The 16,223-nt window shown below is 39.3% G+C and overlaps 7 protein-coding genes across 7 annotated transcripts; 2 read left to right on the plus strand and 5 right to left on the minus strand.

The window, feature by feature from the left end:
* Positions 1-172: 172 nt before the first annotated feature.
* Positions 173-1,013, plus strand: JH06_1559 (vacuolar sorting protein; the record flags this gene model as incomplete). Its single annotated transcript, XM_014673989.1, is given in 2 exon segments — positions 173-221; positions 235-1,013. The coding sequence occupies 2 exon segments, from the start codon at positions 173-175 to the stop codon at positions 1,011-1,013; spliced, it is 828 nt and encodes a 275-aa protein (XP_014529475.1).
* A 40-nt stretch (positions 1,014-1,053) lies between these two features.
* On the minus strand, positions 1,054-4,462 carry JH06_1560 (hypothetical protein; the record flags this gene model as incomplete). Its single annotated transcript, XM_014673990.1, is given in 24 exon segments — positions 1,054-1,230; positions 1,261-1,401; positions 1,430-1,498; positions 1,515-1,629; positions 1,660-1,798; positions 1,829-1,855; positions 1,886-1,982; positions 2,015-2,098; positions 2,130-2,308; positions 2,339-2,423; positions 2,458-2,565; positions 2,596-2,705; positions 2,736-2,910; positions 2,955-3,023; positions 3,053-3,167; positions 3,225-3,310; positions 3,343-3,440; positions 3,482-3,584; positions 3,616-3,679; positions 3,710-3,859; positions 3,905-3,981; positions 3,994-4,250; positions 4,284-4,330; positions 4,365-4,462. 24 exon segments carry the CDS (start codon positions 4,460-4,462, stop codon positions 1,054-1,056), a joined length of 2,670 nt encoding a protein of 889 aa, XP_014529476.1.
* Positions 4,463-4,556: 94 nt separating this feature from the next.
* On the minus strand, positions 4,557-5,450 carry JH06_1561 (alpha-mannosyl-glycoprotein 2-beta-n-acetylglucosaminyltransferase-like protein; the record flags this gene model as incomplete). Its single annotated transcript, XM_014673991.1, is given in 7 exon segments — positions 4,557-4,715; positions 4,730-4,753; positions 4,775-4,946; positions 4,977-5,023; positions 5,046-5,209; positions 5,239-5,371; positions 5,400-5,450. 7 exon segments carry the CDS (start codon positions 5,448-5,450, stop codon positions 4,557-4,559), a joined length of 750 nt encoding a protein of 249 aa, XP_014529477.1.
* Positions 5,451-6,561: 1,111 nt separating this feature from the next.
* JH06_1562 (n-acetyltransferase) lies at positions 6,562-7,610 on the plus strand (the record flags this gene model as incomplete). Its single annotated transcript, XM_014673992.1, has 5 exons — positions 6,562-6,854; positions 6,886-6,965; positions 6,996-7,279; positions 7,310-7,422; positions 7,454-7,610. The coding sequence occupies 5 exons, from the start codon at positions 6,562-6,564 to the stop codon at positions 7,608-7,610; spliced, it is 927 nt and encodes a 308-aa protein (XP_014529478.1).
* A 39-nt stretch (positions 7,611-7,649) lies between these two features.
* Positions 7,650-10,918, minus strand: JH06_1563 (CAMK protein kinase; the record flags this gene model as incomplete). The annotated part of the gene is made up of 16 exons (XM_014673993.1): positions 7,650-8,213; positions 8,244-8,355; positions 8,386-8,582; positions 8,615-8,773; positions 9,019-9,114; positions 9,145-9,210; positions 9,242-9,446; positions 9,478-9,638; positions 9,670-10,081; positions 10,116-10,276; positions 10,307-10,344; positions 10,376-10,485; positions 10,516-10,654; positions 10,697-10,769; positions 10,800-10,840; positions 10,873-10,918. The coding sequence occupies 16 exons, from the start codon at positions 10,916-10,918 to the stop codon at positions 7,650-7,652; spliced, it is 2,580 nt and encodes an 859-aa protein (XP_014529479.1).
* A 201-nt stretch (positions 10,919-11,119) lies between these two features.
* Positions 11,120-12,082, minus strand: JH06_1564 (hypothetical protein; the record flags this gene model as incomplete). The annotated part of the gene is made up of 7 exons (XM_014673994.1): positions 11,120-11,227; positions 11,258-11,397; positions 11,431-11,535; positions 11,566-11,622; positions 11,659-11,731; positions 11,761-11,909; positions 11,947-12,082. 7 exons carry the CDS (start codon positions 12,080-12,082, stop codon positions 11,120-11,122), a joined length of 768 nt encoding a protein of 255 aa, XP_014529480.1.
* Positions 12,083-12,297: 215 nt separating this feature from the next.
* Positions 12,298-13,677, minus strand: JH06_5325 (hypothetical protein; the record flags this gene model as incomplete). Its single annotated transcript, XM_014674007.1, has 3 exons — positions 12,298-12,342; positions 12,373-12,581; positions 12,612-13,677. The coding sequence occupies 3 exons, from the start codon at positions 13,675-13,677 to the stop codon at positions 12,298-12,300; spliced, it is 1,320 nt and encodes a 439-aa protein (XP_014529493.1).
* Positions 13,678-16,223: the final 2,546 nt, after the last annotated feature.

Raw genomic sequence — 16,223 nt, forward strand, 5'->3', positions numbered from 1 at the left:
AGAAGAATTATAAGGTCGAAAAACCGCGGTATTCCATAGTTTTAGAATTATCAATCTGAAATTGAACATTCATTCGGAATATGATTGCAAATAGTGTAATAATCCATTCTATACAGTTAATTGATGATATGGAAATAGGGAGCAGAAAACGTTCATGTAGAACAAAAATGCAATGAGCAGTTTACCGAATAAGTTTGGTGTCGATTCAACTTACAGAATCGGTATTGGTTGTAGACGCAATAACGGTTATTTTAGGAAAGTCGCAGACTCTTTGGATTCCTCCGTTAATCTATCTTTTCTTTTCTTGGGGTAGAATGAATAGTGCAGAGACGATGGAAGACAAGGAAGAAATGGAGCGTGTGACGAAACTGAAGGAATGTGTTATCAAGGTGCAGTCTAGTTTGAAATCAATTGTAATGAATCAAAAGAAACAATTAGAAAAGGATGAAGAATATCAGAAAAGATTCTACAAGTTATGTAATGATATCGGTGTGGATCCATTTACACAAAAGAAGGGATTTCTCTCCGGATTGCTGAACAAGAATCTGGATGAATTCTACAAACAACTGGGGATGCGAGTTCTGGGTGTTTGTCTAGATACTCGATATGAGAACGGAGGATTGATCAAGCTCTCAGAAATTAAAGAGCGATTAAACTCGAATTCAGATGGAACGAAGGCTGGTCATGTTCATTCTGCAGATATCCGTATGGCGGTTGAAAAGCTCTCAGTTCTATCGTCTTCATTGTGTATTGTCCACATTGAAGACGAAGAAGGGGGAGAAGTGGAGTATATAAAGTCAGCAGATATGGAATTGTCTGGTGACTCACTCAAGATTCTTGCAAAGGCAAATCGTAGGAAGGGAAAACTTCAGGTTGCGGATATGGGTCATGATACAAATGGAAAGTGGAAGAAAGAATTAGATCTGTTTGTCGACCAAGGTATTGCTTGGATCGATGTTCACGAAGGACTTACAACGTATTACTTCCCTACCATTGTTTTTGCGTCTTCATAATCCTGTTTGTATCAAACAAATACGCCATTTATTCATTTCTCTACTTCTGAGAAGCCTTCAGAATATCCTCAATCCAATCAATAGCAGCATCATCACGTTCACGATTTCTTGTAGTTATCTTGAAGAGATTCATATAGTCAATATTGGTGAATCGCTTTGGATGCTTCATAATATACTTCTTAATCTCTTCTTTAGTCATTAATGCTAGAGAGAAGTACTAGAATTCAATCCAACACATCATACTTACATCTGTCAAACGACGTGTGATGGTAATTGTCTCTGAGAAGGGAAGTAGGAGATTCATGATCTGAGAACAACACACACTACTTTGCTTCAACGTACAAATAATCGAATCATCAACCTCTTCCACGGGAATTCGAGTGATTGACTAGATGTCACAAATCCAGTTCTCCTACTCTCATCAATAGTGTTGATAAGAAGGATTGAAGCTGATGTCCAAACAAATCAACTTTGGAAGGAGAACACTACATTCGATGTTACCTTCATGCTTACAAGTTGAACTACAATATCCGAAAAACCTTTCATATCCTTCATTAATTCCATTACCACAGGTGGAACACTGTTATAACTATTGCTGGTAAAACTCCCAGTCAATCTACATCTTAATGTCTTTCACTATCTCAACTTTTGCATATAATAGAAGCAGCGGGCATTGATCTCGTTCAGAAGCATTTGCAAACAATAGTCACACACTCCTTTCAATGTCATCACACATTCATCTACTGTTTTGTCGTAGACTCCATAATCAAGAGGATATTTGGAATCTACAATTCAGTAGGATATCATTACTGTACCCTGGTTCTCATGACGATTCACTTTCTCTACAGGTCATACACACATCATTCATTTACTCTCGAGAATATGCTTAGTCAGCTGGATACAGCCTTCACACACATTACACAACAGAATCACACGTCCATTCAAAATCAAGTGATTTTTCTCCACTGGCTAGATGTCATAAATCGTCCCTATTTCTGTACTGGATCAATAAAGAAGGAATAAATGTCACTGTTAATAGCCTTCTCTTCATCTGCTTGTTCTGCCTTTGACAATTTCTGGAATTCCTTCGATTCATCAATTTCCAAAAATACTTACGAATTCAGGAAAATGAGGAATCTCAGCCAAAATCGCGGCATATTTTGGATTGTTATACAGCAACAATTTCCCACCATTTGCTGCCCAATCATATCGTTTCTTAGCGAAACTCCCTCGGACCATTTCATCTACTAACGTAGTGAACTTTGTAGAGCAAGAATCGATGAGTTTCTGTAACACTAAGAATCACGGGAATATGATAATAATACCGGACACAACTTCATAGTATGAACTCTGGAGATATAGAACATTCTGCTCTAATTCATCCCATCCAGCTCTCAAATCAATAACACACTAAATATGAGGGGTAAGATAATCCAGGGGTTACATTCAAAGTATGGCCATCATTCTCATTGATCAAATAGGATTCAGGTTTATTCAATGAAGCTTGAGTAATAGCAACAGCTCGATCAATTAAAGCTGAGTGTAGATCTGACTACAAGTGATGATGCAGACTTGAATTAACCTCAATATGTTCATTCAGGTAATTATTCAGACTCATGAATTCACTCAAATCTTGATCTTCCTCATGAACTCGTAAGATCTGTTTCATTTGTTCAACACGTGTCATACTCTCTAGAATCAGTATTCATTCATTCATTTAACCATTTGCCAATACTGTTGTTTGTTCTAAGAACGATTTCACATAGAAACAGATAATGCTCAGAAGAATCGGATCTGGATCACATACACGACCATATGAGGATGTGTCATAATTCTTCTCTTTCAAATCTATTTCACATTCAATCATCAATGTATACCACTTAGTACGCTCTGTTGACTACTAATCCAAGCAGGACTTGATGAAAATGAAAACGATACTACTATTCCTTTCCCGCGGTTATTTGCTTGAGCTAATCGTAATGCTGATACAGTGCTGGAAGTGGTTGGTAACTACTATTCAATCCAATCTCAGGTGTTACAGTAACGAATCGTTCAACATAGCCTTTGATTGCAATCTGAATGCTAGTGAATACAGACATTGTATTGTAATCAGGATTCATGTTTTCAACATAACTCAAATGACCTTCTACTACACTATTCAGAAAAGCTTCAATACAACAACTAAAAATCAGACCGATTTCTGGAATTCACATGTGAGTCCGGAATATATCTTCACATGTCATCAGAATATGTTTCAAGGAATATTCCACAGCTTCTGCTCCCTTTTTCAATGGATCCTAACAATAACCAAAATCGGCTCTATTTCTACCTTCGGATCTTCAATTCTCTGAATGGTTTGATTAATGCTAGATAGGATAGTCTCGTTAATGTTGCTCACACTGTTGCTCTGGAGACGATTTTGAGCAGCTAAGTTACATCCTATCCTAGTATATCCTGCCATGTCCTACCGATTAACGTAGCTGCTTTGATAATGATAGCAATTGCTGTATACTTGCTACAGGTATATTGACCATTACTTACAATCTCTTTCTCCTTCTCCTCGGTTAATTCCTGACATTCCAGAACAATACACAACACCTACATGGTAACTGTATCCTTCATTCGTATAAGACGACCACTGAATCGTATCACCTTTGTAGACAACACTACACATCAACATGCATGATCATGCAAACGTGAGCAATCGATCCATAAGAATATTCTCAATATCTTTCTTCTTCATATCCCAGTAACCATGGAGACTGATAACCGTCGGGACTTCTGCAATCGAGGAATCACTCAGCATAGTAGCTACTTCGTTATACAAATTACTAGCACGAATAAAACTAGAAATAACAATTCATTATCAGCCTGACAGAGAATTATCCAACAGACTATCGATGATCTTTGGAGCTTGTCGAATGTACTCAATGTTCTTCAGAGACTTCAGGGTATACTCCGTTAACAACTATATTTCGACATGCTTAACAGAACGAACCTTTTCATAGTATAATGTCTGAATACCACTGTGATTGCTTGAGAGACGTCCACGAACTTCATCCACACGCTTGGCTAATTCCATCACCTCCTTCTGGTTTTTGCGAAAATCATCACAAATTGCAGTTAGACTGGCCAAACTATTATTATAGTCGGCATAATAGGCTTGAACAATAGGAACGAGACACTTCTCAATAGCATCTGTCTGTTTCTTCAAAAATGCTCTTTGTTTGGATTCATCTACAAATTTATCATCTAGATAAAGAAGAATACCATCCCTAGTTTGAGAATGTTCTACCATTTGCACAAGATAGTCCAATCTATCACAAATCAGTATCCTTCAATATATCAAACGTATTGAAATTGGGATCAAGGAACGCAGAGTCAATCTCCTTCAAGAACTCCTTGATATAATTGTTCACGCTCTCAGCTTTCATGTCAACGTCAGGCATTTCCAAGAGAGGTATGTAATCTTCCAAAAGGCAAAGATCTATCAAGAACGAACAAAAAGAAGGAACCACGGGAATTGACTGATAACAAACAGATTCAACCCGATGTTTGATTTGCTAAAATCTGATTATTCAATGTCACAATGCACCAGCTATTCCGGTATACAGTTAAGTAAGAATGTTTGTAGGCAGTAGGGAAGGCATTATCTTTGGCTGCTGGAAGACTGATTTTCTTTGCAATAGTTCCAAATGATTCCTCAGTATCAGAACTATCATTAAATAGGATATTAACACCTACTCATAATACACAAGAACAAGATCTGTGCTAATCTTTGGAAACATTTGAATCAATTCTGGGCCTTTAGCACTTTGAATCAATCTATCCCATTTGCGATCGTAATTCTTCTTTAGTAGATAGTTAATATTATACGTAGAAAAGTCATAATAACCCTGATATAATGAATGCTTCCTCATACGAATAACTGCTCTAGAAATCACAATCAGGGAATGAACTCACTTATTGTCATTCATATCAGTCAATTTGAATGGAACAGCTCGAGAGATCTAAATGCTAAATACTTCCAACCATATGAACCTGAGGAATGATACACGCCTGATCTTTGCGATTCTCTTTCAGACGAATCCATTTCAACATGGAGTGCGGACACCATTTTCGATCATAACGAATCCAGACTTTGGATGTTAGAAGCCATGCTCCCATCGACATGAAATCACTTCGAAATACGTGGACTATGATAATATCACAAAATAATAGTTACAAGGAAGGAATTTGTTCGACTTCGCTCCATTCTCATTAAATGCTGTGATCCCCAGAATCGTCGGATCTTTCCACATAACAGGAGAGATGTTATCAAAATAGCTAAAGAAATCAGCAGAAATAAGATATTGTTCCTAACTATTATTCTCATCGTTCCAATACCTCGATGAAGAGAATCTGTTGATATCCACTTCCGTCAAAGAGAGTTTGCATAATCCAATGATAGTAACCTATACCCTGTAAATGCTGGGATTGAAAATGAAGAAGCGTGAATGACAGCTTGGGATTCTCTTCTTTTAAGGTACGATTGAATTCATTGAAAATAGGAAGATAATTCAATTCAAATCGAAATGGACAAACATAAAAATCCACTTGGGCAGTATTGCGAGAATCAAGATACACAGCAAGTGTGTTATTAAATGAATATTGGAAATGATGTAGAGACCCTAAACAAACGATCACAACTGCTGTCTTCCGATGTCCTAATGGATGGAATCCTATCTTTGTAGATGAAGTATTGGTAAGGATTTCTCCGTCAATGAACTCATCCAAAGATTGTATTCCAGTTGGACTTAAGTTTCGAGATAACAATGAATCCACTCGTTTGGAAGCGGTAAAGGGCTGAATAGCAATTTCTGAAGGAATATTGGATTGCTTGGACAAGCTTGAACCAGCATTCTCTACTGGACGACGTGAAAAAGGACTAGACTCTGACCAGAATGGAGCATTATCCTTCGTGGTTACTATACGATCCTATACTCATTAAATAGATGCAATCCATACAGTGATAATCGATTCATTCCTTAGATAACTAACAGCTGGAGGCCCTGATAGAGCCTAATATTATACATTACTTTATATTCCCACTAAATGATCTTGACGCAATGAATTGCTCCTTTTTGTAAGCGATGGCACAGTAGAAACAATGACCTAATCCGTAACAACGATTCCAAAAATAAATACACCATTCTTGTAGATTAATCGACGAGCAACTTTCCACAAGACATCATCCTATGCATAATAAAGACAAAAATCATAAACATTTCCTGCTCGTAGGGTCACTTTTACTCTACCAGACAAACATATCTCCAGAATCAGTAAACAAGAAATGACCATGAAAGCAACTAAGTTCACTTTCATGTTCAAATCTTTAGATGTCATCCAAATTGTTACGAACTCTTTTACGACAATTCGGTTTTCTGCGACAGTAGTGGTTGTGCCAATAACAGCCTCAAATCGAATAAAAAAATCCCCAAGAATTATACATAGAATTCGAGAACTCGTTAAATAAGGGACATCCAACAATTCTTCTAGTAATTATCGAATGTCTGGGTCAAATGGAAATGAGAATACTGTTCCGAAGAAAGGGATTCGAGAACGTATCATGGATTGTCTCACTTCTCGAGATGAAACTGTAACAACGCAAAAGATGATCGATGATGAAGATAAAGATACTCAAGAATGCATGGATTCGTATCTACGCGAATTGACTCGAAGTCCGTTGTCAAAGACATGGAACCAGTATCGCCATAAGAAGTGGGCGCATGATGATTCGTTACCGCCATTGGAAGATTTGGAAAAGGAGATGGTAGCACTTGTTCCTTCCTATAGTGCTTTGTACGATTATCTACGAAGATTTTATCTTTAGCTGTCACATTGGAAAAACCAAGGAACTCGATTGTGCCTTCATTCCTCTCTTCCCCTTTGAACGTCCTCATCTTCAGGATAGTATGACTGATGTTTTGGAATTACATATAGCCATTCAAAAAGGAATGATCTCTCGTCGAAGTCTACACTTACGCTTTAATCGTCAAATTGACTCTGTCAGTTCAAATCTTTTGGACTACCTAACAAATGTGGATATGTTTGATCATCTGGCTGTTGGCTGTACAGTCTTTGAAAATGGGCATTGGCAAACAATTGCTACTGCTCGTGTTATTCGTGAACGAGATCAACCTGAATGGGCAGAATGGGCAGCCATTGTCGCGGACCCATATCATCGAAATACGATTGGAACATGTCTTCTATATTTCATATCTCGCGTATTTCAGAATAACTATGTTGATGCTTAGATCGCTCTGAGAGCGGGAGTTAAAATGTTGTATGCAGTCGTAAACCCAGCAAATGCTCCTGTTTTACATTGGATGAAGAAACTAGGAGCCAAAGTCCAGATGCGACAGAATGTGTATGTGTTGAGTAAGACAATTGAATGATAGGAATGTGTGGTGTTTCCCGATTCCTTTGCCTGAGGATTGGGTGGAAAATCAGGAAGTTCGTGAACAAATCGATCGTGCCTCAGCTGGTGAGAATATTGTCCCTGAACTTGTAGAAGCATATGTTCGAGATAACTTTGCTTATATGAATACGTTGTAAACTCATTTATTTGTTATACAAACATTAACTAAAAGAGCGCTATTTCATGGAAGTTGGAAATACCAGAGGAGTGAGATTAGGAGGCGGTGATACACTGACCCATACATCATCTGCTGGATCAGGAGAAGGTTGAGTCATCTGTTTTGGAGTAGGATTCATAGATCGTGAAACAGTCTCACTATCCAAATCTGATTCAGGTTGAGGTTTCACTTCTGTGTTATCGATTGATTGTATGACTTCAGTTTGTTTTGATTCGAAATCTTCATTGAGATCACTTTGTGCCCTCTTTGTCTCTTCTGAAGAAGTTTCCTTTCCACTGTTTTTTGGCGTATATTCTTTTGATTCTTTATACTCCAGTACTTCCATCTCTTTCGGCTCATCAACTATCACAGGCTTTTCAACATTTGTTGCTGTCTCATCAGGTACAATTGTTACAGTCTCTTGAGCTGAGGACTCATTCTCTTGCTTCACCCATTCACTTTCCTCCTGATCCTTCTTCTCCTCAGCCTCCATTTGTTTGAACCAGGGGTGATGTAGAAGGTCTTCAGCTGAGAGACGCATCTCTGGGTCTTTCTGTAACAATCCTTTGATTGCTTCACGACACTACTCGTCAAACCGTGGTTATTCTCTCACATTGGGTGATAAACGTAAAAAGAACTTATTAGTGTAGTCAGGCGTACCATGAATCACCATATCAACGATCTCCTCCTTCGTTTGCCCATCAAATGGAAGTCTTCCTCTTAGTCTACACATCAGATCTCCTTCTCTTCATTACAAAAGATAGAAAATAACTCCCAGTGACCACATATCCGCTTTTGTTGTGTAACCTTTACAAGCAATCACTTCAGGAGCAATGTAGTTCAATGTTCCACAAGGATACTCCAACTTCTCATTAGGAAAAATGAGTTTACTAAACCCAAAATCTCCAATTTTCACATCAAACAGATCTTTGTTACATAGTATATTCTCAGGCTAATTGATAGAGAAGGAAGAGTAAACAATACTTTGATATCACGATGAATGATCCCCATGCGATGAAGGTAGGCAAGACATTCTGTGAGAGGACGAATGATACGATAAGCTTCATGTTCCTTGAGAATGGAACGACCACAGATATTACTGTACAGTTCACCACCTCGAAGGAGTTCCATTACAATGTAAATCTTCTGAGAGGGTGAGTAACAGTAACAGTGATAGTGAATGATAATGAGTACAGCAATGACAATGAGTGAGTGATAGTGAATGATTATGACAGAGTGATAGGACAGTGAGTGATAGTGAATGATTATGACAGAGTGATAGGACAGTGAGTGAGAGTGAATGATTATGACAGAGTGATAGGACAGTGAGTGAGAGTGAATGATTCACAATACAACAATCCCTTTATCAATTCATATTCAATTCCTACTTCATTCGATTCAAATGTGTCAAACAGAGTAACAATGTTCTCATGCTGAACAAGTGATAAAATTGCAATTTCTGTTTGAATCAACTCAGTTTCTTTCTACAATGATCATCTCTCTCTTGTCCTCACTTCAGTCAATCGTTTCTTATCAATTATTTTGACAGCATATTCAGTTTCAGTCTTCTTCTCAATACACTATGGATCATTCAACCCAATTCTCTCTTACTCGATAAACCTGAGCAAATCTTCCTTCACCTATCATCTCACACACATCATAATAGTCTTCAATATGACGCACTCCTGCCACTTCCTGAATAGCTTTAACCCAACCTGATCGTTCCTCTTCAGAACTTGCATAGAATTCACGATCATAAGCAGCTGGGAACTGAATCCTGAATCCAAAATACTTCGAATTTTTGTCATTTGGAATACTATTCCATAGTAAGATAGAATCACTCTTACATGCGAACGACAGCTTTTTCCAGGTACAATACAAATGAAGGAGTTTCAGAAGCCTGATTGGAGAACAAATACAGAAAGTTGTTATGAACACGAGCAAAGATATGATTCATTGTGAAGTGTGTCTGTTGATATAACATACCAGAATATTCTTTCACTTCTGCCTATAACATCAACATTCATCATGATGATCACATTGATTCCGGGAATCTCCATTCTTGCATCTACCACCTTGTCTTCATATTGATGACCACAAGCACTACAGAATCGCATTGAAACAACACGATGACATTCTGTACATTGGAGATGCTTGATTCCATCATTCTTCTCTTTGTCAACTGGCTTCAATTCACCTTGACACATACAGCAAAATCGGACCTCTTTATGGCAATAACTACATACAATGCACCAATAAGCACGTGTAAATCCTTGCCATTTTTCGGGATGACCAAGTTTTGCCATACTTCGATTGTTTCGAGAACGATACACTTCTGGATCCACACTATCGAATGGAAGCTTATTATAACTCTCAGAAGGAGTTAGACTGTGAGATGTTGTAGCATACGAGGATGGAAGACTCAGAGGATTCATATTCAAAGAATGACTACTGAGAGTGAATATGGACTATGACTAAAATAGACCCGATTTTGGGTACTCGGAAATACTCGCGTAAATGCGGTTGTTCACGCATAAACACGGAAAAATCATGATAATTGATAGCCGCGTTGTGTTCACTCTCTTCGTTACTCTCAAAGTAAGCAGCTAGGAGAACAGTAATTCCCTCTTGAACAGCACTTGCTGGCTAGCAATGACGTTTCAAGCACACTCCTACCAGTTCATTCATTTCATTTCCCCATTTCTGAACCCATTCTATGAGATGAAGAATATGGAAGAATTCTACTCTGAGCGTAATCACTACGGTTTTCCGCTGACTTTAGAATCACGAAAAATATACTAGGAGGAAGGTGCTGAAGCACCGATTGAAATTCATCAAAATCAATCTCACTTCGGCTACAGGTAATGGAATTCAGTTATACATACTCATTTAAACTAAAGAAGTGGAAAATAAAACTATCAAACCCAGTTTCGTCATCTAACATACAAACTTCAATTCCCTTCTTAAATTCCGACCAGAAGATCTTCCCGTCGTGGTTTGCGTCAAACATAATGAACAGGCGCTCTTCTTTTCACTCTACTTCAAAATACTTACCACCTAATAAACCTGGAAGGTTAAAAAAGCGAAGAAAGTCCTCCTTAACTATGTAACCCTCTTCACTTCGATTCTCTGCCAAGGCCTACAATTCATTCGCTGTCTCCTAACGCACATTGAACTGCATTCGAATAGTTTTCATTTCGATTTCGTTCTCTATTCAAATAACAAAACAAACCCATTCTCACTATCAGCCACAACATCTGTGCTTGGACTAGAACAAACAGAACCCATGAGAATAAATATAGAGTTACCGCGAATAGCAGTCCGCCCTTAACTTTTCTATGATGCTCCGTTGTCTTTTTATAAAATACAGATCTCTTTTTCAAACTGGGATCTGCCTTTCTGTGGTCACTTTTAGCTATTCTGCCACCACAACCGCCACGATTCCTCCTACCGATTTGCCAACAAACACTTTCACTATCTGAAAATACTTTACGACTCATCCACATCCTTTTCATTCAGCAGAAACGAAATACTTCCATCTCGTACCAAATCAAGTGAAAACTTCTTACGTTTTTCTTTATCTGGTTTGAACATAAACTAACTAAAACAATCAATGATATCACTTACTTCTTTCTGTTCTGCCGAAATGAACTGTCCATGAATCCTGAGTTCACCATTCTGAAGTGTCAGTTCCATTCCTGGAGCAATGAACTGATCATTAACGACAAGTTGACTACCAGGTAAAATGACAACTAGATTCTCCTTTTCTACCATATTACAATATAATGACTATTTCATACTCAAATGGTACTTCTCACAAAGAGAATGCCATTCTGTAACCATGTAGCGAATATCATCTATCACTTCATTATCTGGAAGAGCTACTGTTAGTGTAGTATCCTCCTCTATCGTTTAGCCACTATCGTTATCCATACTCTTTTGATTTCCCGAATGATCCTCATTTCGATTAGGAAGCATCCGGTGCTTACGATCTACGACTTATAGATACTATACTAGATTACGTATACCTTCTGAAGCAGCTCGTTTTGACATTGCTACACGTTCTTCTTCAATTTTCCGTTTCAATTCCGCCACTTCATGCTACAAAAACACTAATCCTCGAAAAATACCTCATAAAACTCATTGAGTCGTTCCTCTTCAAAAGTAGCCAATTTATTTGCAGAATCTAAACGCATTTGATGTTCAGTCTTGATTAATAAGAGGCTATCATCTCTCTGTTTTTGCAATGCTTCCATAGCCGATTTGACATCCAAATCCTCTTTAAGATCATCTCAACTATGTATCCTTACCCATACTTGGTTTCTTTGTCTCTGGTTCAAGTTCTGTCTCTTCTTTTACTTTCTCTTTTCTTCTCTTTTTACATGAACTGCTATCACTTTCATCGGTATAATCATCCGTGTATTGCTGACGGCGAGATCCTCTCGGAGCCATCTAGATGTTCTAAATACTTTTAGACCCGCTTTTACCACACCTCCAGAATGAATTCTCACCACATTCCCAAACCATTCCTTTCATCCACTTACTACTTCTCAAACACACCCTACTTATTACTATCTAAAGTGAAAAAAGATAATAGATTCTGGTTATTCCCGCGATTCAAACCATCATTCAGCTATTGAAACAAACACCAAATCAAACACATAAACTCACGATTCTTGCTTTCTCTTCTTACTGGTCACTCCATCTGTAAACTACACATAAGCTCTCCATTTCACTCTTACTTCTAACGGACCACCACCCCGACTCCGACTCTGATATTTCGCATCCTGTGCATCTGCTTCCTTGTTGAAATCATCTCCTCCCAGTCCTGTTGCTCGCTTCATCTGGGCCATTGTCTCTTCAGACACATACTTCATTGCCTCGCTCTCACGAGCACGATAGATTGTCTCTGACTTGTCAGCCCATAGTGGCTTTGTGTACACATTGTATACTACCTCTCACAAACCTACCATTCACCTACCATCATCCTCTGTATAACCACTTGATACACCACCATTCTGATCGAATAACCGTGAGTCGAAGGTAACACCAGTAGCAGTTGCAACAGCTGCCTGACCCAAAGCAATTCTCTCACTAATATCACGCTCCTTCTCTCGTTCTTCTCTCGTTCTTCGTCCTGCCTGTTTCAACCGCAGATCACGTTCTCGCTGTCGACGCATTTCCTCACGCTGCTTATCTCGCTTCAGACGAGCTTCACGTTCCTCTGCTGTCTCTCGTTTGTCCTTCGCTCTCTCCATGTCCTCATGTTCTTGACGGATCTCAGCAGCACGCTGACGCATCAACTCATCTTGAGTTAGACGCTCCTTTTCCTTCTGTTTCCGTAAAATGCTATTTCGAAGCTCCACTTCCTCCCTCATCTTACTCTCTGCAGCTTGCATCGCCTCTGCAAAGGTAGCGAAGTTATCATTCACAATCGTTTGCTGGAGTCCACGTCCATCTGCAGCCAGACGCTTGTCCAGAGGGATGGTCAATCCACGAGCATTCTTCCAGTTGGAGATGCAGGGAGGGATCTTCCAGTCCTGTTGATCTTGTACCGTCACCTTACGAGGAGGAGAGTGCATGATTGGCACAGGAGCATCACCAAATCCATTCGGTACCTTCCGATGACGAAACTTCGGAGGATCTAGAGGGTCCTGAGCCACCTCCACCATCCGGATCATACGCTGAGGCAACTGACGACCTGTGAGAGAGTCCACGGGTGTGTATTTATAGAACTCAGACGACTTCACCTCACTTGGAAGTGATCCCTCAGGAAGACGACCTGGAAGAGCCGCTGCTGTTTGACGCTGAATCTTCTTTTCCATGGCTTCTCGAGTTCGGAGGGTCAATGCAGCCACCTCGTCCTCACTCGGTCTAGACAAATCCTGTTCCGTCGTTGAACCCACTAACGAACTGATCTTTGAGTGGATCACCATCGAGGTACTTCGACCCTGATTCAGGAGATTCCGGTCGTAGTCGGCATGACCTTCTTCATCAACAGCAACCGATACAACTTTCGTTTCACCAGCTAATTCAGATCGTCCCATGTCAAGTGGATATTGAGTAATATGAATTTCGGGAAAGGCACCTCCGTCGCCATAATCTTCACGACAACGAGGAATATAGTTTTCTCTCTGTCCATATGGAGGTATATTATATACCTTCTTTGGTTTTGGTTTAGGAGCCTCCACCTTCTTCTCCTTTTCATAATGATGTATTGGAGCAGGCAAAATACTACAAATCATGTGATAAAAAGACTCGGTACTCAACAATACTCGACATAGTTTCGATTATGAAACAGGAAGGGAGTATTTGAAAGCAAACGAAAACCGAATTGGGAAGCCGAATAGACCCAATACCGCAATTCTGTATCTTGGTCAATTCTCACAAGATGTGTTCAGTAAACTAGAAACCATCTCAAGCATGTAGGAAACTATAGTAATAGAAATGAATTTTAAGAATTCTAAGATATGTGAATATGAGATAGAGTGGAACGATTTACTATCAATGGGAGTTGCGAATGGATGATGTAGAAGAAGAAAGAACCCACTGATTATAGTCCTCATATATTAATTTCGACTGTTTTACTTTAAGGGGCGTATAGCTCAATGGAAGAGCTTCCATACTTTCTTCTGTCTAAGGCCATTGGAAAACTTAGGTTCGATTCCTAAAACGTCTCTTTTCACAACAAACTATCTCACATACAGTATACTCATTGAATCATACGGTTCAATCTTCGTTTACAGGTCGCATCTTCTACTTCGTCCACAACAGCTGCAATTGCATCAAGCAATTCTCGTGTCTCTTCTTTGTCTACCTAGTAAATATTCATTATTCCTACCCGCAAGTACTACAAACTTACGCATCACTCCAATCAACTGAAGTAGCTGTTGAGTCGCTTCTTCCTTCACAACTCGTTTCAATCTCAAGATATCTGTGAACACCTTCAACACTCCCTTCTTCAGACACTTTTCAACCAACTCCTCTGTCATCATTCACTCATTCAATTCTTACCTTGGAAAATCACATTCTCAAGAATATTCATAATTATACTGACACACTGATTCAAATACTCAACATCTGAACAATCTACACACATTCGATGATACTCGCTCAATGATTGTACAAATGGTTCTGTCTCATAACTCACAATACGAGTCAACACTGAATCTATTGTTGATTGATTCTCACTGTGTCTACTCATTGCACAACAATCTTCAAGATATTTGAACACCAGAGAGACATCTTGCTTACAATCCTCATACTTCAAATTATGAAGCATTCCTGGAAGAGATTCGACGGCTCCTTCCAATACCATGCCATAATCATCTGAAGTGAAATCTACACATGACATCAAATGGTCAATTCAACCTGACAAATCCATTGAAATACATTGAAGAACATACCACACACGAGCAAGAGTACCTCCTCGCATAAATTCAAGGACAATTCCAGAATCTACAAAATCAGGCCCATTTTTGGAAACCACGTTCATCATTACTAGGATCATCCAATAACTGCTTGATCATACGTTTCATCTTCAACTTCTCCTTATTCTCTTCTTCCTCGATTTTGTATATGGAAGCTTTAGGTTTCCACTGTTTCTCCTTTTCAGTATCACGGATAACCAATCTAAAGCACTCTGCATGCAGTGTTTCTCCTCGTAAAGTACCATAGTTTTGTACGATTTGTTTGAGAGTATCTCGTACATGCACACCCTTGATCCTATCTTCCGCGGGAATTGATTGTAACTCCATTCCATCAGGAACACAAGAGTCGGGTTCTTTCTTCTCATCCGAGGTCTCCACAGTCGTATCTAGATGCATTCTTTGGGATCCCTCAGGTTCTGAGGATGAGGAATCAGAATTAGCTAGTTCCATCGACTCATCTGAGTCTGATGGCTCCATTAGTTCTGTGGACTCTTCGGGGATCATCTCGTATGGTTCTAGTATCTCTGACTCAGGGAAACAGCGAGAGAATCGATTACTGAGTCGGTTCCGCTTTGCTGTGAGGACTCGCAGTGTACTGGCAGCGCTGTGAGGCAACTCATCCACCTCAGAGTCACTTTCTCCATTCATAACTCCTGAGGGTGATCGCTCTGCCAGAAGTGTCAGCACTGGAGCTGGCTTGGTTGGAGGCTGTACATGCAACGATCGAACTGTTCGTTCCCCAGCTGGATGTAGAGTACGATTCTCTGAAGGGACGATCATCTGAGTACTCACTACAAGGACAATAATCGCAGAGTCCTCTGTTATGGTCTTCATTAGTGCCTCTGTCTCATCTACTCTCTTACCTTGATACTCAATATGATCCACACATTGATCAGAAAACTATCAATTATTGGATTCCAGAAATAGTACAATTTCTCGTAATACTCCGAAAGAAGCGTCAAATGCTAAAAACAAATCATACGAAGGATCTATCTGAAGGTCGGGCATATTGCCCTCAGGAGTTAGAATCACAGAAGCCAAAGTAAGCGTATTGGTACTGTGATCAACGAGATGACGAATAGTAACGAGATTCATCGGAAGTGTGATCACTATGGATAATTATAGATCACTGGTAATACAAATCATGGAGATTTCAGAATCAG

This window comes from Blastocystis sp. subtype 4, assembly GCF_000743755.1.
Source record: "Blastocystis sp. subtype 4 strain WR1 chromosome Unknown seqid_0021, whole genome shotgun sequence".
Classification (NCBI taxonomy): Eukaryota; class Bigyra; order Opalinata; family Blastocystidae; genus Blastocystis; species Blastocystis sp. subtype 4.